The 24,885-nt window shown below is 38.6% G+C and overlaps 6 protein-coding genes across 6 annotated transcripts in view; all 6 read left to right on the top strand.

Annotated features, from left to right (window-relative positions):
- The window catches only part of ND-B17.2 (NADH dehydrogenase (ubiquinone) B17.2 subunit), a 95,925-nt gene that overhangs the window by 5,232 nt on the left and 65,808 nt on the right, over window positions 1-24,885 (top strand). The window lies entirely within an intron of this gene.
- Window positions 52-1,833, top strand: insv (insensitive). Its single transcript, XM_017140453.3, has 2 exons — window positions 52-458; window positions 515-1,833. The coding sequence occupies exons 1-2, from the start codon at window positions 450-452 to the stop codon at window positions 1,625-1,627; spliced, it is 1,122 nt and encodes a 373-aa protein (XP_016995942.2). The 5' UTR covers window positions 52-449; the 3' UTR covers window positions 1,628-1,833.
- Sws1 (SWIM domain containing Srs2 interacting protein 1) lies at window positions 2,075-2,753 on the top strand. The gene is made up of 2 exons (XM_017140381.3): window positions 2,075-2,261; window positions 2,320-2,753. The coding sequence occupies exons 1-2, from the start codon at window positions 2,156-2,158 to the stop codon at window positions 2,751-2,753; spliced, it is 540 nt and encodes a 179-aa protein (XP_016995870.2). The 5' UTR covers window positions 2,075-2,155.
- Window positions 2,743-3,733, top strand: Rad1 (Radiation insensitive 1). Its single transcript, XM_017140380.3, has 2 exons — window positions 2,743-2,882; window positions 2,942-3,733. The coding sequence occupies exons 1-2, from the start codon at window positions 2,778-2,780 to the stop codon at window positions 3,659-3,661; spliced, it is 825 nt and encodes a 274-aa protein (XP_016995869.2). The 5' UTR covers window positions 2,743-2,777; the 3' UTR covers window positions 3,662-3,733.
- Window positions 7,465-9,970, top strand: Cyp309a2 (Cytochrome P450 309a2). Its single transcript, XM_017140377.3, has 6 exons — window positions 7,465-7,868; window positions 7,931-8,282; window positions 8,774-9,199; window positions 9,256-9,379; window positions 9,433-9,696; window positions 9,770-9,970. Exons 1-6 carry the CDS (start codon window positions 7,579-7,581, stop codon window positions 9,931-9,933), a joined length of 1,620 nt encoding a protein of 539 aa, XP_016995866.2. The 5' UTR covers window positions 7,465-7,578; the 3' UTR covers window positions 9,934-9,970.
- Window positions 10,334-13,412, top strand: Cyp309a1 (Cytochrome P450 309a1). The gene is made up of 6 exons (XM_017140379.2): window positions 10,334-10,581; window positions 10,643-10,994; window positions 11,048-11,467; window positions 11,530-11,653; window positions 12,666-12,929; window positions 13,228-13,412. The coding sequence occupies exons 1-6, from the start codon at window positions 10,382-10,384 to the stop codon at window positions 13,386-13,388; spliced, it is 1,521 nt and encodes a 506-aa protein (XP_016995868.2). The 5' UTR covers window positions 10,334-10,381; the 3' UTR covers window positions 13,389-13,412.

Genomic DNA, 24,885 nt, shown 5'->3' with positions numbered 1-24,885 from the left:
CCAATTGTTCGTGCCACTCGACAACCCTGTCATGTCAACAACAACAACAACTCTGCTTCCCGCGCAAAACCCATGCCAAAAGTGGGAATGAGAAGAGGGACAGCTGGACTAGTTGGGAAATAAACAGGAGAGAGCGTCCTGCAACAGGGAACAAGGAACCTGGAAGCGAACAGGATATCGTGTCTACCTGGAAAGCGAGAGAGACAGCGATCACACAGACGCTCTCTTCCCTGCACATGCGTGCACTTCTGCTGTCCCTGTGTGCGTACAGGTAGCGTGCGTGTGATTGGAAACCATTGTTTTGCTTTTGCTTCCCTTCCCGGGGAATTGGAAGGGAAAAGGAATCGGTGGAAAACCGAACAAAAAAACCACCCCTGGAACTGGAATGCAACCGCTTTTCGCATTGTGCCGCCAATTTTTAGTTGACGCAGATCCTTGGAGGATTCAACATGGATAACGTGAGTAGCTCCTGGAATTTGACTATCCAATGAGTTTAAACCCCCTGAATTTCCAGCAATATCAGCGCATAGTCAACGCCAATTCTCGCGGGGATTCGCAGTTCCAGCGGAGCAGCAGTGGGCCACTGTTTTTAAATGCCTGGTCGCAGACTTCTAGCGAGGATTTCGAGCTGCTCCACAGCCTCTCCGCGCCGGATCCCCAAGTGGAGGCCGAGAACCGTGCGCTGCGGGATAAGGTTCGCTATTTGGAGGCCAAACTGCAGCAGCACACGGATTTGCTATCCCAAATACATGCCACATCCGCCAGGATGCAGCAGGCAGCCACCTTGCTGGCTGAACCACCCACCCCGCCTGCGGTTCAAAGCCACCAGATCCTCACGCCGCCCAGTTCGGTGATTTGTGCCCCTGTTCAGAATACCCAGATTCTGGACTACAAGATCATCTCGGCACCGGATGATGCGGATGCCATTGAGATTCGATTGGCGGCGGAGAGTCTTAATAGCCTCAGTACCTCGGCGGATTCGGATCGACTGGAGATTTGCCTGGGCGAGGAGAATCAGCAGCAGCAGCAGAATCTACATCAGCAGTACAGGATCAGCAGTGGCATCAAAAGGGAGGAGGAGGAAACCACTGGGACACCTTTACACTTCATCAAGCGCCGCAAATTGCAGGAGATTCAGTTGGCAGAGGAATCGCCGCGACAGAACATCAAATTGCCAGCGAAATCCCAAATGAAAATCCGCAATGGTAGCCTCACCGATCTCAGCAAGAATCAGAAGCAGAGCATGGACAACGTGATGGTGTCCATTGGCCCGAATAACACCTGTGTGCCCGCCAGCGTCTATGAGAACGTCAACTGGTCGGTTTCCTCGCTGGCCACCCGAAAACTCCTCGTTTCCATTTTCGATCGCGAAACTTTGGCCACGCATTCGATGACGGGGAAGCCATCACCCGCTTTTAAGGATCAGGACAAGCCACTCAAGCGCATGTTGGATCCCCAGAAGATCCAGGACATCATATTTGCGGTCACACGCAAGTGCAATGCCAGCGAAAAGGAGGTGCGCAATGCCATCACCACCAAGTGCGCCGATGAGAACAAGATGATGAAGATCCAGAATGTCAAGCGACGCAGCAGTGGCGTAAAGCACGAAAAGGAGAACATTATCTAGATAGAAATAGTAGTAGTATTATTAGAGCCTAATGATTAATACCTTAGACTAGCACCAAAAAAAAAACGAGCGCATATTAACGCTTAAACTCTCACAGATTTATAAAAAATAGCCCATAGTTATATAGCGCCTAACACTACATTGAACTTACGTGTAGAATATTTTTGAAGATCTCGAAGATGATTTTACCAATCCGAACCAAGAAAGACTACGGTTTTATTTGTATTTTCGGGGGTTTTAGGGGGTGGAACGAGTCTTACAGGAGAAATGTTACACTAAAATGTTTCCTCAAACAATTTCGAATATTTTGATATTCTGAATTTCTTTGAATTTAAATATATTAGATATACAAAAGTGGCGCCAAAAAAAAAATAATCGATATCCCAAATGATTTAAGGTGACCAGAAAACAGCGTTGCCAGACTGTTATCCTATAAACAGCTGATGACGCTCAGCCGGCTTTTTGGCGGCCTTGTTTATAAATAAAATGTATTATCCTTAAAAAAAACTTGATTTAAAGATGTCCTGAATGGCGCTCGATTTGGAAAACATTACGAATAGCTTTTTACCCCAATTGGTCGATCAAACCTTTGAAATATATCGAGAACAAGCGGAATCCAACAGCTTGACAAAAGGTAAAATTAAGCGAGTTATAAAATTCCAATTGTAAATAACTATAATTTAAAATTCCAGAACAACGTGGACAGTTGTTCTCCGATTTATCCAATTTACTGGGCGAAGAACTGGTACTACGATCCCTTCAACTTTTGGACGACTATAGCTTCACCTTTTTCTACAGCAAAATCAACCGACACATTTGGGTGGTCGAACTTTCCAAGGGATCCGAGTATTTCCGGTTAATTCCGCGGGTTAACTACTGCAAGTGCGAGTTCTTCCAGTGCCAAGTGCTGCAGTTGCCCCGAGGAGTCCTCTACCCGGACGTTCCCAGTGGCCAGGCGGGCATTCTGGAGGATTGGAGCGAGGAGAGCCGGGAGTCCTTCATTTGTCAGCACCTCCTGGCATTGCGACTCCATCAATTGCTTAGGCCCACGGACAGCAAGACCTCCGAGCAGGTGCTCAAAAAGGAGGAACTCAGAGAGCTGCAGCGGGACATCTTCAGGGATTAGAGGATCCCCCTGCAGAGGATTAGGATGGCTGATGCCACACAATCGCCCTACGGCGATCACAAGTTTATAGCTCGCTTAGATCACATCAAGACCTTTAACCAGGCCATAAAGTCAATCTGCTTCAATGATGTGAGCTCTACTTTTATAAGCTTTTCTTTTATTTAAATTATAATTTATGTAATCCCCAGTATGGAATGCTGCAGGTGTCCGAGGATGGACTGCGCATCACCGTGGAGCAGGGCAAGTCCACCCAGGCCACGCTCTTCATGCCGCCGGGCGCCTTCACGGAGTTTGTTGTGCAGGACTTCCAGAGCTTCGGCCTGAAGATGAATGTCCTTTCCGAGTGCCTAAATCTCTTTGGATCCGCCGACTGCAGTCTGAGGATGATGTACAGGGATGAGGGCGATCCTCTGAGGATCATTCTGTATCCCTACGACGACGAGGATGTGAACACCGAGTGCGCCATCAAAACAATGGACAGCGAGGAGCCAATTGACTACGACAAGAGCTTGAAGGACTCGGATATAAATGTTATTTTCGTACGCGGACCGAATCTATCGAAAGTGTTCCATGAACTGGAGAAATCGGCGGAGGAATTCGAGTTCGTTACATCGCCGGATAAGCCGCATTTCAAAATCACCACCGTTGGCATCATGCAGGCCGTTTTCAGCGTGGAGGTAGCCAAAACGAGTCCCATGATGATGATGTTCAACTGCAAGCAGACGGTGGTCGCTCGCTACAAAAGTCAGCAGATCCGAATGACCAACAAGGCGATGCAAGCGGCCACCAAGGTGGCCATCAAAACGAACTCCGTTGGCCTGCTGGAACTGCATCTGGTCATGCAGGGCGAGGGCCAGGAGGAGATCTTTGTCCAGTTCTTCATCGTTCCCCTGCTCCACACGGATTAGGCCAGATTATATATATTTATAAATATTTGTTACAAATAAGAATACAGGTTTCTTTATTGAGTATATAATATATACTATACAGGCGTTGTTTACTTATGCTGCAACAATATAATATATCACTTTCTAAACAGCAACAGGTATATAAACCTATTAACTTAACTTAAATAAAAATAAGTAAAAAACGATTTAAAATATTTTATTTTTATTAGTATTTTCTATGCCTCCTATATTTATTTAAAGTTAAAAAATTTCTATTAGAAATGAATAACGATTAGATGTTGCTATCATCTTAAGAGAGGTCAATGCTATTTTGCTTCTGCTGATTAAATACCGTCATTTCATTTAGCAGCTATAATATTATAATTATAATTATAATACATTTTGCAATGGTATAAAAACGTGACGCAAAAATACTTTCTAAACAGCAAGCTCCCAAATATGAAGGTTATCTAGGGCCAAATACATAAAAGCGTTCGCAGACAGGTATATAAACAGGCCAAGTGGGCTCTACAACTGCAGTTGTCGCCCCAAACTGATCTAATACGACTTTCAATTGTTAAATCTAAAATGTCAAAGTACGCAGCCGTTGTAATCGTCGTCTTAATGGCTGGTATTCAATATGGATCCCTCGCAAGAGTTCCTGGAGTTCCAACTGAGGTTGGACGTACGCAGAATCCCTGGGACTCCCTATCAACTTTACTAGATAAACTACCCATGAAGAAGAAATTTCCCCCGCCTAAGTTCGAGCTGATCGGTTCCAGGTATTTCTACATCGAAGAAAATAACCAACAAAATTGGACCACCGCTGCCATGACTTGTCGCCAAATGGGCGGATATCTAGCTGCGATAAAGGACGAAGAGGAGGCACAGGCCATAAGTGAGAGACTCACTACGCAGGGTCAATACTTTTTAGGCATCAATGACCACGAAAAAAAGAGAAGCTTTGTGTCTTTGGCTTCTGGCAAACCAGCGTTTTTGAATTGGAAAGAAGGTGAACCCGACTACGTTTATCATGACCAAAATTGCGTTACTTATGACAAAGACGACGAAGGCTTGATGCTGGTGACGTGCTCCAATAATGAACCCTTTATTTGCCAGGCAGATAACGAAATATAGAAAACTGTTATGAATTATTTTAACAAATAAAATAAAATCAGAAAGCAGGTTTACCTTTTTATTAAAACATTAAAATTGGTTTCAAAAATAGCTATCTTGATTTTTAATATTGTTATCAACATTTTTATTTCTATACAAATTTTTTTTCTATACAAAGTAAAATTTATACAATTGTTGTTCTTATCATCTTCGGTAAAATAAAAATTAAACAAAGATGTTGTACAATATATAAAACAAAAATCTACTTTTAAATACCAGGGGTACATTCACTTGAAAACTTTTTCAAAAATAAAACAGTAAAGTAAATTGGTATTAAAAAAAAATTTTCTCATTATATCATTAATAAACATTATTTTAATTACTGTTACATTAAGCCCCCTATATTTATTTGTAATCGCAAATTTTAAACGATTGGATGTTCCTATCATCTTAAGTAAGTTCAGTGCTATTTTGCTTCTGATGATTTATATTATTATTGCAATACCTTTTGCAAGCGTATGCTTTCTAAACAGCAAGCTCCCAAATATTAAGGTTATCTAGGGCCAATTAAAAAAAAAGAAATGGTGGCAAACAGGTATATAAACAGCCCGAGTGGGACCCAATACTGCAGTTGTCGCTCCATACTAATATAATTCGGGTTTCCCATTCTTCAATCTAAAATGTCAAAGTATGCAGCCGTTCTGTTCGTCCTGTTGATGGCCGGAAGTCAATGTGGATCGCTGGCAGGAGATCCTGAAAGTCAATCTGAGGTTCTGGGTACGCAGAGTCCATGGGACACCCTATCAACCTTGCTGGAAAAACTACCCACAAAGAAGGTAGAACCCCCAAGGTTTGAGCTGATCGGGTCGAGGTATTTCTACATCGAACAAAATGTCAAACAAAATTGGACCACCGCTGCCAGTAGTTGTCGCCAAATGGGTGGATATCTGGCCGCAATTAAGGACGAAGAGGAGGCTCAGGCCATCATTGCGAAACTCACTCCATGGGATTACTACTACATGGGCATCAACGATCACGAAAAAAAGAGGAGCTTTGTGTCTCTGGCTTCTGGTAAACCCGCCTATCTGAAGTGGAGTGAGGATGAACCCGACTACGTTTTTCATGACCAAAACTGCGTTGCAATCTTTAATTATGAAAAACAAGACGAAGGCCTAATGCTGACGCCGTGCTCCAACAAAAAACACTTTATTTGCCAGGCAGATAACGAAATTTAATCAAATTACAATCGATGTTCCGAATTCATGTTACCGGTTTAATATTTCAACAAATAAAATTAGAAATCAAATTATAATTAAAACATTTAAATTGTTTTGGGATACATTTTAATGTAATAATCATAAAATTGCTGTTCCTATCATCTTCTTTTATGATAATATTGTGAAATATTTTTTAATATTTCCCACCATTACTTAAATAAAAGCAGTAAAAAACGCTTTAAAATATTTTATTTTATTTCCCATTTTCTATGCCCCCTATATTTATTTATAGTCAGGAATTTAAAACGAATTGATGCTCCTATCATTGATATAAAACGTGACGCAAAAATACTTTCTAAACAGCAAGCTCCCAAAAATTAAGGTTATCTAGGGTCTAATAAAAATAAAAGTTCACAATAAGCAATATGAACAGACCAAATGAAATCTAGTATTGCAGTTGCCGCTGAAAACTCAACTAAATCGCGTTTATATTTGTTAAATCAAAAATGTCCAAGTTCGCAGTCGTTCTGTTCTTCGTGTTAACGGCTGGTAGTCACTATGGATCTCTGGAAGCAGCTACCGAAAGTCAATCTGAGGATCTAAAGTCCCAGGACCCCTTGAAGAAGGAATTCCCGCCGGCAAATTTTATGCTGATCGGGACCAGGTATTTCTATATCGACTCGGGTATCCCACAAAATTGGACCACCGCTGCCAGTAGTTGTCGCCAAATGGGCGGATATCTGGCCGCGTTCAAGGACGAAGAAGAGACGGATGCCATCCTCGCCAGACTCACGCCATTCTCATTCTACTACGTGGGCATCAACGATCAAAAAGAGCAGGGAAACTTTGTGTCCTTGGCTTCTGACAAAGCTGCCTTCTTGAAATGGAGCAAAGGTGAACCCGTCCACGTGGAGCACGCCCAAAATTGCGTATCAATTTTTACTTTTTACGACCGCGACGAGGGGCTGTTGCTGACGCCCTGCTCCAACAGATATAACTTTATTTGCCAGGCAGATGTAGATATTTAGTAATGTGACTCAACAAATTTAATAAATAAAATTTAAATCCGAAAAGATGTTTCCAAGTATAACATGTAAAATGATAAATAATAATTCAATCTTGTATATAAATATTATTATCCACATTAATATAAATAAACAAACTAAATTCAATCTATAAGTGATTTCATCGACATATGTTTACTATTGAGCACTTTTTCAGGACTCGAGGTCCGATCTGGTATACTAATTTTATTTGTTAATAATAAATAATTATAAATAAAAACAAAAAAATATAAAACTTGTTGGTGTTTTCGCAATCTGTTAACCTTACATCTTCACCAGAATAAAGATTAGAATTGGATTCTTGCAGAGTACAAGATAAGAACACAAGACAAAAGACTCTCAATCAGAAAATCATCAGCTGTTCCGCTCGTGCGCTTGATAATGTGAAAGTAAATTTAAATATACATACAGTAGTCTAGCAGATAAGTCAGCTATAAATATAAACAAAATAGAATACAGAATATACATAGGTAACTATCAGTGTCAAAACACTAGGCTCTCTTCTCCTTATCAATAGCCAGTCCATCCATTCCGGATTGTAATGCTCCCCGAGAGTCGCAGCTTCGGCTTCCCTCCGTTCGATCAGTATTGGTCGAGAGGCGGAGGAACCTGCAGCAACAAGAGGCGCGGAAATATGTACATCCTAGTATCGTTGGTCCTGATCCTCCTGCACCTGCTGCTGCTGCCCATCTACTTGTATCTCACCTGGCACCACAAATACTGGCGCAAGCGCGGTCTGATCACAGCCCGTCCATTGACCCTGCTGGGCACTTATCCCGGTTTGCTCACCAGGAAGAGCAATTTGGTCGAGGATGTGCAGAAGATCTACGAGTGAGTCTGGAAAAAATACTACAAAAATTGTATATAAATAAATATTTCCGAAATCTTTACAGCAAATACAAGGGCAAACATCGAGCTGTGGGCGTTTTTGTAACCCGTCAGCCGCAAATTCTGGTTCTCGATCCGGAATTGGCCCATGAAGTGCTGGTCGGCAATTTTCGCTGCTACAAGGACTCGCTGACCAGTTCGTATATAAGGCATGCCAAATGGGACAAGTACGCCCGGCGTAATCCATTCTGGGCATCGGGACGATCCTGGCGGAGTCTTCCCTCAGATGCTCAGGCGGGACTAACGGGAAATCGCCTAAAACAGGCCTATAACATCTGGGAGCAGGGTGGAAAAATGCTTACAGACTATATGACCCAGCAGGTGACGGAGAAAAATAATATCCTAGAGACCAGAGATGTAAGTAAAATATTAAATAATATATATCAAAACACTCCTTTAAATTTGGAGGTTTAGGCACAGAAAAAATTGGATATTAATATTAGCATATAAATACCTTATTTCATATCAATAGAAAGTCGATATTATTAATGTCATATTTATGATTGAAACATATCAACTTGATATTTTATTATTTCATTAAAGTAAACAAATACTTTTTTAAAATACGAAATGTAGTACCTTTGGAACAAATATTGTAAACGGAATATTCATTCTCAACAAAATGATATGAATAACTTGATCTTATATTAAATTGACCAGCACATTTCAATCTGATTTTCTGTCAATTTTTGTTCTATGTGCCCAAACCAGTAAAGCTATAATGTTCATACCTTTACCAAATATCCGTATTATAATGTCGGTTTTTGCTAAGAACTGATTTCTCTCCAAATGATAAATTATATATATTCCACTAAAAATATTCCAACTTTTATAAATCATTATTTCAGCTCTGCTTTCGCTATACGGCCCATGTAATGGCTGATTTCATCTGGGGCATCGATGCTGGAACCCTAACACGACCCTTGGAGCAGCCCAATAAAGTGCAAGAGATGGCCAGCAAGTGGACCAGTTATTGCTTCTATATGCTATCTATTTTTATGGCCTCCATTGTGGCACCCTGCAGTCGCCTGCTGCTGCGTTTCCGTTTCTATCCCAAGGAAACCGATGAGTTTTTCTCCAATCTAACCAAGGAATCGATTGAGTTGCGACTGAAGGGCGGTGGTGATTCCCCGCGAACGGATTATCTGTCACATTTGCTACAGCTTCGTGACCAAAAACAGGCCAGCCACGATGATCTGGTGGGTCATGCGTTGACTGTGATGCTAGATGGATACGATACCACGGGAACGGCTCTCCTCCATGCTCTATACTATGTGGGTGGATCCTATAGAGTACCAAAAATACCTATCTAATAATATATCTCTTTCAGTTGGCTGAGAATCCGACTGTTCAGCAGAAGCTGCGAAAGGAAATCCTCAACAGTGTGGAATCAGAAAAGAATCTTGACTTTGACAAGCTAAGTTCTTTGCCCTATTTGGAGCAAGTTGTCTACGGTGGGTTTAAATTAGATTTTATTTAATCATCTAATATCCAAATTTTATTTCAGAATCTCTTCGACTCAGCAGTTTGATACCGCAGTATACAAAAGTCTGTACATTTCCCACCATTATTCAGCTAAATGAATTTAAACGTCTGGATGTTGAAGATGGCATGACGATCATGATTCCGAACTATCAGTTTCATCATGATAAACAATACTTCCCCGATCCCGACGCCTTTAAACCCGAACGTTTTGATAATGGTGCATATCAGGAATTAATGAGGAAGGGTATATTTCTTCCGTTCAGTGATGGTCCGCGTATTTGCATGGGTAAGACTTCAAAAACGGTAATCAATGAAATATATTTATATACATTTTTTTTGTTTGTTTATAATTTTTGCAGGCATTCCATTGGCTTTACTGACCTTGAAATCAGCTATAGTTCACATTCTCAGCGACTTTCAAGTGGTGCGCGGAAAGGAACGATTGACTCCCAAGGGAGATTCCGGATTTGGAGTCGTTCTGCAGGGAGATGTTAACCTGGAATACCGGCGGTTTTTGAGATAGATTTGTATTATCAACAGCAAAAAATTATATATATTATGCCATCAAAAAAATTATGAGTTCTTATTGCTTTGTTTGTAAACAAAAATTTAAAAACAAATCTTGCTGACTATTAAAAAAAATGGGTTTATAAAATCGACTAATTGGATTGTAATAATAATAGTAATAATAATCAAATTAATAGCATAGATTGGACTTTACTTAACTTACCTCGCCAACAAAATCTTATCAACAGAGTGCTGTCGATAATGGTATCAAAATCGTGTGCCAAACACCTACGTAATACGACTTATAAAGCAGATTGTTAAGTACTGATTAAAATTTGATAGGTCTTGTCTACGTATATAGTATGTTTCCATTCTGATTAAACGCTTTACTGGGCCGCACAGACCAACAGGCAGTTTTCAAGTGAACTTCGCGGGAATCGGAACGATTCGTTGGGTGCCTGGCCATGTTGACCATAGTGGGTTTGTGTCTGACCTTCGTGCATGTGGCCTTTGTGGGGGTTTACTTTTACCTCACCTGGTACCACAAATATTGGGAAAAGCGGGGCGTAGTCACCGCCGAACCACTGACCATTTTGGGAACTTATCCGGGCATTCTAGTCAACAAGAGCCGCAGTCTCATACTCGATGTTCAGGATGTCTACAAGTGGGTCTATGAAAATATGTATTAATTTTTAGATTATTATATTATATATGTAATTTTCTAGTAAATACAAGAGCAAACACAGAGCTGTGGGAACTTTCATCACTCGACAACCGCAACTTCTCATTTTGGATCCCGCTTTGGCCCATGAGATTTTGGTGGACAAGTTTAGTTATTTTCGTGACACTATAACCAGCAGTTTTGTGGGTCACAATCCGGATGAGAAGTATGTGGAGAAGTCACCCTTTTTCAGTGCTGGCGAGGAGTGGAAACGAAGGCGCACCGAGAATGCGGGCGGATTGACGCCCACTCGACTGAAACAGGCCTTTACCATTTGGGAGCAGAGTGGTCGGAAGTTGGTTGACTACATAGAGAGGGCGCGACGGGAGAAGGGCGATGTCATCGAAACCAGAGATGTGAGTATTTAAACAGGAAGTTTAATTTGGTAAAAATAATTGTATATCCCCAGCTATCCTATCGATTTACGGCCGACACAATGGCGGACTTTATATGGGGCATCGATGCGGGTTCTCTAAGCGGCAAAATTGGTGAGATCGGCGCCTTCCAGAAGACCTCCACGGAATGGACCGTCCATGCCTTCAGCTCGATGATTCGGTTTAACAAGAGCCTAGTGGCTCCCTTTGTGCGGAAAATGTTCAGCATGCGATTCTTTACCAAGGCCGCGGAGGCGTTCTTCCTGCAAATAACCCAGGATGCAGTGAAACTTCGGCAAGGTGGAGCTGCTGAGGGTCGCACGGACTACCTATCGCATCTCATCCAACTGCAACAGCGGGGAAACTCCATTCACGACACAGTGGGTCACGCCCTCACCGTTCATTTGGATGGATACGAAACTTCTGGAGCACTTCTCTACCACATGCTCTATTCGGTAAGGGAATTTCACAATATTTCAGAAACATTTCATAAATAACAACCACTATATCTTATCAGCTGAGCGAGCACCGCGAAGAGCAGGAAAAGTTGCGATCGGAAATACTAGACGCCTTGGCCTCCGATGGTAATATCAGCTACGAAAAGCTCAATGCCCTGCCCTATCTGGATCAATGCTTGAATGGTAAGTGATCTATAGATCTATACCAGGGACCGTAATCATTATAAGTTAAATAATAAAAATTACTTTGTAATGATTAAAATTCAATTTTTATATTTTACTTAGAGCATAATAATTATTTTTGATCAAAAAAAATAGGACTCAAAAATAATTTTTATTGATGATTTTTATTTTTTTTGCTCAAAATAAAACTCAAAACAGCCTCGCGGGCCTCCTGTAAGACTTTTCTCCAATCTGATTTCACAGCCGTTTAAGAGGCTATTAAAACTACCTCCACGATTTTTTGCAAAAACCTATTAGCCTGACCTGCGACATAATGGAATATTGGGAGGAGAAACGCTTTGTATTCCCCTTTTTGTATCAACTGGCCATTTTTTTAAAAGTGGTTAAAAAAATTTGCAAAAAATCGTGGGGGTAGTTTTAATAACCTTTTGAACGGCTGTGAAATCAGATCGGCGAAAAGTCTTACAGGAGGACCGCGAGGCTGTTATGAGTTTTATTTTGATCGGAATAAAATAAAAATCATAGGATAAGTTATTTTTACAAAGTGGTTAAAAAAATTTGCAAAAAATCGTGGAGGTTGCTTTGATAAGCCTTTAGACGGCTGTGAAATCAGATTGGCGAAAAGTCTTACAGGAAGCACGCGAGGCTGTTTTGAGTTTTATTTTGAGCAAAAAAAATAAAAATCATCAATAAAAATTATTTTTGAGTCCTATTTTTTTTGATCAAAAATAAAGATTACCATTGAACAAAAAGATAAAAATCAAAAATTTAAAAATCATGGCGGGAATGCATAGATTGGACAAAGATAATTATTTGGGTGAAAATCATTTTTTTTTAGGCCTATTATAAGTGGCCGATTTTTTTGTTTGAAAAAATAAAAATAATAATTATTTTCGGTCCCTGATCTATACAGAAAAATAATATATTTTGTTAACTATAAAATAACTAAAAACCTAAAGAAACATTTTAAATTATTTATATTAATAAAAAATAATTAAAAATATATTTTCAGAGTCACTTCGACTGACCACTCCCATCGGTTTCTTCATGCGTATCTGCACTAAGCCCATCCAGCTTAATTTGGGCGATGAGAAAACTGTGAGTTTGGAACCAGGCACTACAGTAATGGTCCCTGCCTTTCAATACCACCATGATGATGACATCTATCCGGAGGCCAGTGAGTTTAAGCCGGAACGGTTCGAGAATGGAGCGGCGAGTGAACTTAACAAACGTGGATGCTTCCTGCCCTTCGGTGATGGTCCTCGTATTTGTTTAGGTGAGTCCTAAAATTTGGTTAAGAGCTTATGAACATGTTATAATTTGAAGTACGTACTGGAGGCTCTTCTATTTTTTTGGTATATTTGAATTAAAACTAAAATGTTTAAAATGTTTTTCAATTTTTATTTTTTAGTTTAAAAACCATTAGCTACATTTATAAATATTACATTTGTTAGGTTTTATTCTTTAATAATTACGTGTTATTTCTCAACTAAATGTACAAACTAATATATACATTTTAAAAATCCTCTATATATATTTACAATTTCACCTTTTTCTTAACCCACTTATCCTAGGAATGCGAGTGGGTCAACTGAGCGTTAAGACAGCCATCGTGCATATCCTTTCGAATTACCTAGTGGAGCAAACGAAAAAGGTGCCCATGGGCGCAGACACCGGCTTGGGAATCTTCCTCAATGGCGACGTCGAACTGAAATATACAAAATTGCAAAAATAAAAACTGAACGCTTTTTTTTCGTAATTCTTTTCTCTTTTTTTATTTTTCGGCTTTATTGCATAAGTGCAGCGTGCAGATGTTGCTTTTGTATAAGGATTGCTGTTGGGTATTTGGCTTTTTATATTTTTGGCGCAATAGTAATTTGTAGACGAGTGTGTGCAAGTGGGTTGGACTTTTGGGGGCAACCGCGGCGAAATTTAATTTAGCGCAAACCGACCGCAGACCAACTGACACGCCCCCTTTTCTACCCGCCCTGCTTTTCTCCTATTTAGCTTAAGTTCGAGCTTATTCTGAAAAAAAAATCCACAGATCATAAATATTTGGAATATTATTAAAGATTCTTTATTAATTTTAGCAGGGGTCTTGGTGCTGAATTCAATATTTATACTAACTGTAATATTTTTTATAGCATACAACTAATTTAGTTCAACAAAAAAATAATTTTTTTCAAGTTTTACTTGATAATCTTTTGTTATTTTATATTAGCAAAATATTATTTTTATTCTTTTATTCTAGTATTTCATTATTAACCCAAAAAAAAAAAATAAAACAATTTTTTTATAATTTTGTATGTTTTTTTCGGTTTTGTTCTAAATTTTTATTATATTTTTTCTGAGTGGATAGCTGAGCCTTTTCTCTATGCACTTGCATATTGAGCGACCGCATGCAGTGGACGGCGTCGAAGGACGAAGGACAACGCCGATCCCCAGCCACAATGCAACCGCGTGTGCATGAGAATTGTGATGCAGACCACTTTTTTCCTTGCTGTGTTATGTACATCTCCCCTTTTTTTGCAGCTTTTTGTTTTGCAACAAGCCACAAAATTTCATTTGAGCTTGCAATATGGCGCATTTAAATTTGGACTCTTTTTCCCCGCCTGTCGAAGGGTGAAAAATATTTGCCACAAAGGGAATATGAAATTTTATTTGGCCCCCATAAGTCGGCAACAAAACGTTTTATGTATTAGGCCAAACGAATTGCGGATTGCTTGCCAAAATTACGGCTTGCTTTCTGTCACCGCAAATATTTGGATTCAATTTGAAAATTTGATATAAATGTATTTGCGTGTGGTTTTTGATACACCAGGATCAAACAGTCGTAAAAAGTTAATGACTGGCGCAGTTAACGCGAAAACGAAAGAAATACGATTTGGCAAGAAATTCGGAGGGCACTTGGAAGAATATTTTCATTTCCTTTCGACACTGGGAAAAAAGTGGGAGTGGAATGAAATATTTTGGGTAATATCTTCTATTTTATGTTTTAATATAAATATTTAAAATTGGTTAGGGAAATTATATGTTTGATTGAATAAAATGCTGAAAAAGCTCCGTTTACTCGTCCGCATGTTAAATTTAAAGTACGGATAAAAAATTGAAAAGTATGGGAGTATAGAGTTTAAAGCTTACTTTAAATTAAAAACTCTAATTAACCTAAAAATTAACTAATTTCTTGAGTTTATACATTTAAGTAATGATCTTAATATTTATGGCCCTTCATTTTAAACTTTTGCCTTTAACTATGCCCACATTTATTTGGCCAAACTGTTTCCCTTTTTAATTGGATTAATCTACCAGCTTATTCCATCACTTTTTCAACTGAATTCCATAAGCTCATTACAATTTTTTGTGCCCAGTGTGGCAGGAGGCAAAGTCAAAGCCAAAGCCTTCATTTCATGTTGCAACAACACTCGAAGATAAGCAGTGCCAGAGAGCTGAAAACGGGAGGTGGCGAGGGAAAAATGGGACTTTCCACAGGATTTTGCACAGTGGGAGGCAGAGGCACACAGGCAGAGGCACAGGCTTCATGCTACGTTGGCTTTTATCCAATTTACCTGATAACCGCAAATGAGCGTTAATGGGCAAATAAATAGAAAAGTGCCAACTACGCCACTGCGACGCGTTAACTGAATGAAGCTGGCGGAGCGGAGCGAAAAGGGGGGGTTAGGATCCCCCTTTACCAACCCAGATTCCCATGCCCATAACCATTTGTGCGGCTTGATGCCCTGTCGCGTTTACTTTAGTGCACATACTAAACAAATTTAATGCGCTGCCACGTTTTAGGGTTTTCTGTGGGTTAAATCATTTGGCCAGGTAGCTTTTAATTTCGGGGGCTCAGGTGCTAAAAATCCTTGATGCAGAAATTTTAAATCCGTGAAAAGGACGGTTTAGTTATAAAAGAGTTGGGTTTTGGGCAATACTTTTAAATAAGAGTAATGGGAATGGGATTAAATCATGGAAATCCTATAATAAGCTAAGTTCTTTAAAATTAGGTACACATTTTATTTTAATTAGTGAAGCTTTGCAATAATTATACCCGTTACTCGTAGAGTAAAAGGGTATATTAGATTCGTGCAAAAGTATGTAACAGGTAGAAGGAAGCGTTTCCGACCCTATAAACTATATATATTATTGATCGGGATCACTAGCCGAGTCGATCTAGCCATGTCCGTCTGTCCGTCTGTCTGTCCGTCTGTCTGTCTGTCTGTCTGTCTGTCTGTCTGTCTGTCTGTCTGTCTGTATGAACGCTGAGATCTCGGAAACTATAAAAGCTAGAAGATTGACATTTTGCATGCAGATTCTAGGAGTTCCTACGCAGCGCAAGTTTGTTTCAAAAGGGTGCCACGCCCCCTCTAACGCCCACAATCGCTTATATACGATTTTAAAAATTTCAATATTTTGGAAAAGTAAAAATGCAGTTTTATTGTGTTTATCAATACCTATCGAAATGTAGAAGAAATTTTTTAAATCGGACCATTCGTTAAAAAGTTACGGCGGATCAAAGTTTTTCTCCATCTCTTTCGCACTCCCTTTAGCTGAGTAACGGGTATCTGATAGTCGGGGCACCCGACTATAGCGTTCTCTCTTGTTTTTCTTAAATTTGTAAATGTTTTTTAAAAAAAAGTTATATTTATAAAGAGTTCTGGGGATTAAATTAAAACATGAAAATACAAATAAAATTAAATAAATTATGTACATTTTAATTTAGCTTTGTGATAAATTAGTTTTTATTGTTTATGGTTTATAAAATATTTTTAGTACCTATAAAGAGTTAAAAATAGTTAATATAAATTATCAAATGATGGGGCTATCAATAGATATTATTATTAGAGGTATTATAAATATAGACAACAATATTTTAGGTAGGTTTATTTGAAATTGGTGGAGGTCAAAATGAGACAGAAAAGCTTTAGAAATAGTAGTTACCTTTATGCAGGCCTCTTTAGAATCAATGAAAATTTCAGCCAGGCTAATTTCTTCCGGCTGTAAATGCTGGGGGATCCCCCGAACGGTGTGCTGCTGCCCTTGGCCGTTTGTGAGTGGCCCAAAATCTATGGCATTTCCAATCAGCTCCGGTACTCAAACATCTCCGCCTCCGTTGCCCCCCAAAAACACGTTTGACAAATCTGCACACCCTGGCAAACAATGTGCCAAATTTGAGGCTGGTGGGTTGGCTTAGTGGGTGGCTAAGTGGGTGGTGGAGTGGGCCGGATAAGAAGGGGAAGAGACAGTAGATGGGGGTCACGGTACTCGAGCCTTGCCAACATTGCGTCAACGTAACATTAATTTGTGCACGTTCCATTTGCCAGCGGGTCGCCTTTCGGTTCTGGCCTGGTCTTCTGTTTGCCTCCATGGAGTTGGGGGCAACTGCAACACTTTGGCCACAAATACAACAACAAACACACCAACACGGACACCCACACCGCCACAAACAGATCCTAACACACATAACAAGACACTGAGGGAAAGTCAGGATGGTTTTTGTAAGTTACAGATTCAATTTTTTTTCTACATTTAGCCCAAGTTCATTATTACATACCCATTCAAAAATTGTTTAAATCAAATCATTCATTTATAAGCTATGAGCAATACAATTTTTTGCCGCTAGGTGTCGCTCTGCTGCTGTATGGCTTTACTGCTTGCATATGTCCATCTCCCTCGGACTTCTTTATACGTAATGGGTATCTGATAGTCGATACAAGGAATGCATTTATTTCAAGATTTTTTTAAAATAAATAACAAATTTGCTGATTAAGTTAAAATCCTTTACTTTAACCTTAAGCTACAGATCCTTTGAAAATTTTCCCCTGTGCACCCACACGTAGAAGTGGGCTTAATGCAGGTCAGCAAACGGCTAATGGAATTAGCAACAATTTAACCATTAAACACATCATGTGCATTGGCATGTTGCACATTCAGTTGGTAGATTACTCTTTTCCTCCAGCCCTTTGTCTACCCTTTTGCCCCGGAAACCCCCCCGTTTGCCATCCGATTGAACATTGTTTGGAATCCCCCATTTGGTCTGGGGTTTCAGATGGGTTCTGGGTTCTGGCTGGTTAACTCGGTTACAGGAACCCGGTTTGTCTGGCTCGGATGCCGATGCCAATGCCTCACGCGGTTTATTGGCATTAAATCGGAGCTGTGCTACGTTGCCGTTTTGGCTTTGCCTGCTTAATAGACTTTGGTTTGCTTTGCTTTCATTGCATTTTTTCCGATGGTGTTGCTGCCCTGATTTTTCCCTGACAAACGTGGCCGCTAATTAAATGGAAATTCGACCAAGTTCACCATGGCAACATTCACCGGGCAGCTTTACTAGCCATTTTGTCCGGAAATGGAGGATAAAGAACGGCTCAGGTTAAGTATCTTCCGCCTTTATGGCAGGTACTTATTTGTCAGTAAGCCAGAGCAAATATTTCTGCTGAGTTGGCACAACTTGCTGGACAAACGTGGGGCTGTAGTCTCAATAGTTGACGATGGAGATGGGAGATCAAGTTGCCCGAAGAGAACTAGCTAAGAATTTCGTAAAATTTTACTAACCACAAGAGAAATAAAAAAAAAATAAAAAATAAAAAAAATAAAATAAATAAAAAAAAAATAAAAAAAAGGTTGGGATTTTTATATAACTATTTTGAGAATATGTGCGAGAATATTTACAAAAGATCATATTAATATGTGCAGGTTAATTTAATATTTGTAAGAATCAAGTTATTCATATCATTTTAATATGAAAAAATACCTTATTTACATTAGATATTTTAAAAAACGTATTTTTTAGCTATTTGAATCATAAGTTTGACATTAATCATATGAAATAAGGAAGAAATTACCCTATTTCATCTCGAAAGTAATAAATTAAATTGATTATTTACAAGCCTTTCAGATGGCTTAAACATTATTTATCTAATCTTAACAATTAATTATTATTATATAGCCATATATCTCAATCTAATATCCCACCTTATACAAGCGAACTAGCTCCAAAAGCAGTTCACCGCATCTCCAAGCAATTTATCCGTATAAAAACCACACATGACTTTAGGCTTTCTCCCAGTTTTGGCCAGATTTTATTTGTGTATTTCTGGCCCAGATGCGATGGAATGGCTTGGATCAAGCGCCCCGTGGGCCTGGTCAGGTAATTTGGGCAGGAAAAATGGCATCATTAGCTTAACAAATTTGTTGTATGCCCATAAATCGCCAGAAAGTAAAGAAAACCAGCCGGGCTGAACAAAAACGAAATCAACCCGAATGTAAAAGCCTTAAATAGACCGAGTCAAAGGTTCAACTCTTAATTAAAATTGAAAGTGGCCCAAGAAGAGTCAGGCGAAATTTCACTTTTCAGCGCAGCCTGTTGTCCGACATTTTCATTAGGGGCGGCGAATGAAAATTAAGCGAATTCTAAATGAAAATAGACAGGAACTTTAGGGCTGTTGTTGCTGCTTTTGTTGCTGTTAATTCGTTCGCCCTCCACTCCCCCAGACGTCATAAATCATTAATATGCTAAAATTATGGCTGAAGTGGCGCCCCCATCGAGTACATATATAGCTGGGAATATTGCGAATACGCCCACTTAAGCAGCCAGCCAGCCAAAAGGACCCATCTACTTATATAAGTATGTGTGCGGCAGATAAAAACTTAAAGAATTATAACTTTGGGGCTTTTGGGGGCCTCTGAGGATGGCCCACAATGACCACAAAAGTAAATAACATGCCATCCACAAGCTGAGAAAGTAAAAAAAGAAAAGAAAATGAAATAGCCACAGAAAAAGACAGGAAGCGAGAAAGAGAAGTTTTAAATATAATTTCAGCTTTTGTGCTAGTGCGTCAACATGGAACATGATATGGCAGACTGGAAAAATAAGAGAAACGTCTCTGTGGGTTTCGGCCAGTGGTGCCAGCACCAGATGGGAAAATATATAGTTTACTATATATAAAGAGTCTAGAAAAAGTCTAAAAATAAAGTCTTAAAAAACGTCAGCTCCCAAAACTAAAATATAAATATAATAGATACACAATTAAAATATATAAGTTTAAAAAATCTAAAGACATTTCTAATAAATTGTATAATTTTTAAGTAGCCTACATTTTATTACATTGGCCTTATTTTCCTAACTTTTAAAAATTTAAATTTGAATTACAATTTAAAAAATCGTACGACTTTTCTAATAAATCTTATTATATTTAAAACGTTTAATATGATATGGTTTTAGATTAAAAATTTTTATTTTCTTTTTTTTTTAATTAAGACAAAAATAAATTTTAAATAAAAATGTAAACAGTTAACATATTTGAACCTTTAAAGCGGCTAACTGGTCAACAATGGTGGCTAGAGTAAACTAAGAAAAAGGCCAAGAATTTACGGCCTTGTCAATATTTGTTTCGCAATCAGCAAATACGTGTGCAGTGAATGGTGTGGGATATATCCTGCTTGGGGAGCACAGATGAAGTTTTGTGGTCCTTGGGCAGTTGTAGATAACGAAAATGCTGTTTGACTTTAAGGGAATCAGCCACAAGATATTGGAGACAGACACAAGGTTTGCTGTCAAGGAGAAATTCTAACTGGTCAGTCTGGAGAACTCAATTAGAGTGGAATGTGTGGGTGATTCTCGGAAGGTCTTGATTAACAGTTTGCTGATATTTGTTTTTTTTGTATTACTTACAACTTGTAAGGTTAATCTGTTGGGGAAAGCTGATGGGGATGAGTGCGTGATGTCCTTGGACTAGGGGGCTAATTCATTTTAATCGCAAATATATAATTTTTCAAATTTGTTTGTCAAAAGAAAAGTTTTGAAAGTAAAAAAAAAATTAATTCTTTGATCATTTCTAATTTTAAAAAAATTTGAAGTATTTTTGAATAAATTTTAGTCATTTGTCACACACATAACAATTATTTTATAAATTCTTTAAATTTTTAAAAATGCTGAACCAAAATTCAATTTAATCCTTCAAGGGAAGCGTCGTGAGATACTAGTCACATGTGCCCATCCAACTTCTGGTGCTTCCTTAATATCGCTAATAACATTGACAACTGTCAACGGCTTCGCGGCAGGTCCTGTCATAGACAAACACACACCCTTGCATTTCGCACCCTGGCACACTCGCTGTCAAGAGCACTGGCAACTGTCAGGACATCGCACACACACACACATGCACAGAACCGGGAAGGACAATTACTGTGGGCTACTATGAAATTCGCTGTCAGCACTGAAGGCCCAAGCCGCTTTACTTCTTAACTTTTTTGCCCGTTTCCTTTTCCATTTTCAGCTGTTGCGAAAAAATCATAAATACGGGTGCATATACTCGTATTTATGATATGAAATGTATACACATGCAAGCAAATAAAGGTTTTTGCCTTTCGGATCTTGATTGGATTGCATGGTTTATTTATTGTTGATTTTTAATTTATAGAAACGAAGTTATTGAAAAAGTTGTTTGAAAATAAACGACGATTTTTTCATATATTTTGTGTTATATTAATAACATTTGAAAGCTCTCATAAAACATATTTCTATTAAAGCTTAAAATATATATTTCAAGTGTATTTAGCAAAAGTAATTTTGATTTCCGGTTGTTGGTTGTCCAAAAATGAAAGCAAATAAAATAAGTGAGCAATTTATGCATATTAAAAAATATATATTTCGAGCTACAAAAGTCGTATAGCAAGCAGGTCCTTCACAGCATTTTCTTGTGCTGGAATTTATTTCCCTGTATTTCCATTTGCGTCCGTAATTCTTTTTTCTCCCGCATGCCGAGCTTGGCCATGGCCAACATTTCCAACTTTTGTCAGTGCCATAGTTTGCCATGTTGCATGGCAGACATCCTCCTGCCGCCGAAATTTAATGCGCCGCGGATTCGGATTCGGATTCGGAACTCCAACGCCTGGCAGTCTGTAGAATGGGAATGGGTAGTCGGGTAGTCTAGAGTCTGGCATTCCGGGGGTGAGAGCAATAAATTTTCATGCCCACTGTCATTGCCGAGTGCGAAGAGTGTTTACTTTGTATGACGTTCAGGGGGGCGCAAACCCCACAAATACCCACGAAAAACCCACCCCCTTCTGCAGCTCAGTGTCATATTTCTGGACGACAGATCTTACGGAAAGAATTTTAACTGAATAGCGGTGGTAAATTACTCTCTAAAAGGAAATATACAATCATATTAAGGTTAAAAGAGTGGAACAAAACAGTGAAACAGTCGATTCCTTTTATTTTATATTTATTCTTGAATTCCTATATTTAAGTGCATCTTTCAATAATTTAATATTTTAGTTTAATTATTTTTAGTATTAATATTAATGATCAAATACTATCTTAATATAAAAAAATACATTTTTTTAATAATTTAAGTGCAATAGTATTAAGTTTTAAAATCTATATAATAAAAGAATCAAATAAAAACACCTCTTAACGATGTAAAAAACTAGTGACGACCGCACCTTCAACATACAAAAGTTCTGATATCAACATTTGTGACGAAAAATTATTACACTCGTCATTAAATAGACTTTCTAATCTTTTCTCATTCGGCCCGCCCTAGCAAACTATTCCAGCCTTTTTCCCTTTACAGGCATTTACTATTGCAGCGTGCCGAATGAGAAAATATTAGAAAGTCTATTTAATGACGAGTGTAATAATTTTTCGTCACAAATGTTGATATCAGAACTTTTGTATGTTGAAGGTGCGGTCGTCACTAGTTTTTTACCTCGTTAAGAGGTGTTTTTATTTGATATCAGAAGTTTTTGTTTGTTTACATTTGCTCTCATAGGAGCTAATATATACATTTAAATTTAAATTGGTCAATCATAATTTTTAAACTATTGTATTTTAACAAATTAAGTTAAAAAGGCGTTGAAGTATTTCAAAATACCTTTTAATCGAGGTATAGCACATGTCTGTACCTTTAGTAGTGTAGAACTTGCAAACTAACGAAATTTAGCTATTTTTAGCTTTTTCCCGCTAAAGTAGCGGCTTTTTCCAAAAGTCGTAGAACAAAAGATTCCTATATGGAACTCTTAAGTGCAAATTTACTGATTCCATGACCCTAAAATACAGTTCGGATACCCTCCCACAAAATTCAATACTCAGGGAGCGTTAGTTGTTCTGAGCTGGCAAAAGTGGCTATTTTCGTTTCTGAATAACTTTTAAACGCGATTTTTTACATAAACATGATATATACCAAAATTTAAGGAATCTCAAGGGCTATACAGTTTAAAGTTGTAAGGAAAATCGTTAGAGCCGTTTTTGAGAAAATTAAAAAAAAGCTAAAAAAAAAGTTTTAACAAATTTTCTTTTGTTCATATCTTTTTAACTATTACATTTACACAAATTGCATATAGAAGGCGTTTATAGCATTTAAAAATACCATTCAAACGAGATGCAGCACAAGTCTGTAGCTTTAGTAGTATAGAAGTTACGGCTTTCCGAATTTTAGCTATTTATAGCTATTTTTCCGCTAAACTAGCGGGTTTTTCCAAAAGTGGTAGAACAAAAGTTTTTTATATCGATGTGATGAACGTCATATCAAATTTTCAGAACTTAAAAAACATATTTTGGACAAGTGGACAAACTGACAAACAGAATTAAATTTTCATTTTGGGAAGAAGAAGAAAATCTTATTTTGACTATAACTTTTGAACGGAGAGTCGGATTTTGACAAATGACCCTTCATTCGACGGGTATTTTCAAAAGGAATACAACTAAAATATTGCGAGGAGGCATTTATCCCCACCGGCCCCAACAGCTCCAAATTTCGAAATTTTCACTTTTTCACTTTCACCGCTCTCTCTCCCAAGCCAATTGATTTTCTTAAAGTCTTGGTATGCAATCCTGTTAGTTTTCGCAATACCTTTCGATAGGTGTATTATTCATTATGATCGGACCATCACAGTAGATTTTCATTTCTTCGTGTATATATAGTAGTCGCCTTCGCACACTCTCCTGGTGCGCTTCGTCACTACATGGACTGCCGTCCATAGTGATAATATTCAGTATTTGAAAAATATTTTTAACAATAAATTAAAACCCAGTGTATTTATCTTTCGTTTTGGTGACAAATGCAAGTCTTCCATTTTACTTTTCTTTTTATTTCCTACATACACCCGCAGTTATTTTCTGCCTTTTTTTGGTTTATTTAACGAGCATTTTCTGTCCGTTTCATTTTTTGCGACTTTTGTAGCGTTATACAGTCATATGAATATTAAATTAAATTTTTTCCCCACCCCGGCCATTGAGATTGCGAGAGTGCTCTAGGCCGAAGGCAGCGGAAAGGTGAAGGTGAGCTGTTCTGAATTGGAAAGTACGTATACGTAATACGCATTACGTATACGGATGCGTATGCTGCTCTGCCTTGACTTTGCCTGATAATGGCATAAGGGCACAAAAGCGAGAAACGAGGAGCTGCCACATGTGCAATTCATCAGAGGCGGCTATCCGCTTTTAATCAAATGCAAAGTTGACCAAGGACCGGGGACAAGGACGAAGGACAGGGGGATACAAGGACTCACTTTTGATGATGGCCGACGTCTGCAGCCTCAAGATGGCAAATTGTGCCGACCTGCAGGGCCAAATGCAAAGCAGTTAGAGCCGCTGGCTGCTGGTTTTCTGGTTTCAGGTTTCAGTCCTCAGGCTGCTGACTGCTGACTGTGTCTGATATGGCTCACTTCTGTCATTTATCTTCTTTTACGGCTCGAAGGGGCGTGGCCCTCGACCATTCAATTCCAGAGGTGCAAGGCAGCTGCTGAGCAACGCACGAGGAACGCGTTCAACACACACGCAGAAGTACTGAAAAGTGCAAGCTTACACTGAGGAAAATCAATTAAATTAAACAAGAAGAAATAATCATCAAATAACCAATCAAGATATAAATGTGATTTCAAAAATTTTAGCTAAAGTAATATTGTACATTGAATGAACACCCAAAAAAAAACTTGATATGAAACGATGATCGATTTTGACTTGATATGCGCGCACCTCAATTCGATATGCTCAAAATGTAAGCAACAGGCCAGTTCGAATTTCGAATGTGTCTTTCTTCCTCCCACTCGCTCATTGAAAACTTGGCTTTTTTCTCCCTTTTTCGAAGTCAGAGAATCTCTGAGAAAGAGATTTACTATGAGCATATCGATTCGACCGCGTAGTGTTTTTTTGTGTGCATTTTATTATGTATTTTTTATAAATTTTTTTTATAAATTTTGGATTGATTTCATAACCTGTTATTTTTACACACTTT

Source organism: Drosophila takahashii, chromosome 2L (genome assembly GCF_030179915.1).
Source record: "Drosophila takahashii strain IR98-3 E-12201 chromosome 2L, DtakHiC1v2, whole genome shotgun sequence".
Taxonomy (NCBI): Eukaryota; Metazoa; Arthropoda; class Insecta; order Diptera; family Drosophilidae; genus Drosophila; species Drosophila takahashii.
Note: the sequence above shows the minus strand (reverse complement) of the source record. Positions and strands in the feature narration are given on the sequence as shown.

Excerpts from the sequence above, each read along its gene's own strand:
- Cyp309a1 (XM_017140379.2), top strand. The coding sequence starts at position 10,382 with ATGTTGACCATAGTGGGTTTGTGTCTGACCTTCGTGCATGTGGCCTTT. Across the intron at positions 10,582-10,642 it reads GATGTTCAGGATGTCTACAA|TAAATACAAGAGCAAACACA; the intron begins GTGGGTCTATGA and ends GTAATTTTCTAG. Across the intron at positions 10,995-11,047 it reads ATGTCATCGAAACCAGAGAT|CTATCCTATCGATTTACGGC; the intron begins GTGAGTATTTAA and ends GTATATCCCCAG.
- Sws1 (XM_017140381.3), top strand. The coding sequence starts at position 2,156 with ATGGCGCTCGATTTGGAAAACATTACGAATAGCTTTTTACCCCAATTG. Across the intron at positions 2,262-2,319 it reads ATCCAACAGCTTGACAAAAG|AACAACGTGGACAGTTGTTC; the intron begins GTAAAATTAAGC and ends TTAAAATTCCAG.
- Rad1 (XM_017140380.3), top strand. The coding sequence starts at position 2,778 with ATGGCTGATGCCACACAATCGCCCTACGGCGATCACAAGTTTATAGCT. Across the intron at positions 2,883-2,941 it reads AGTCAATCTGCTTCAATGAT|TATGGAATGCTGCAGGTGTC; the intron begins GTGAGCTCTACT and ends TGTAATCCCCAG.
- Cyp309a2 (XM_017140377.3), top strand. The coding sequence starts at position 7,579 with ATGCTCCCCGAGAGTCGCAGCTTCGGCTTCCCTCCGTTCGATCAGTAT. Across the intron at positions 7,869-7,930 it reads GATGTGCAGAAGATCTACGA|CAAATACAAGGGCAAACATC; the intron begins GTGAGTCTGGAA and ends AAATCTTTACAG. Across the intron at positions 9,380-9,432 it reads TTTGGAGCAAGTTGTCTACG|AATCTCTTCGACTCAGCAGT; the intron begins GTGGGTTTAAAT and ends ATTTTATTTCAG.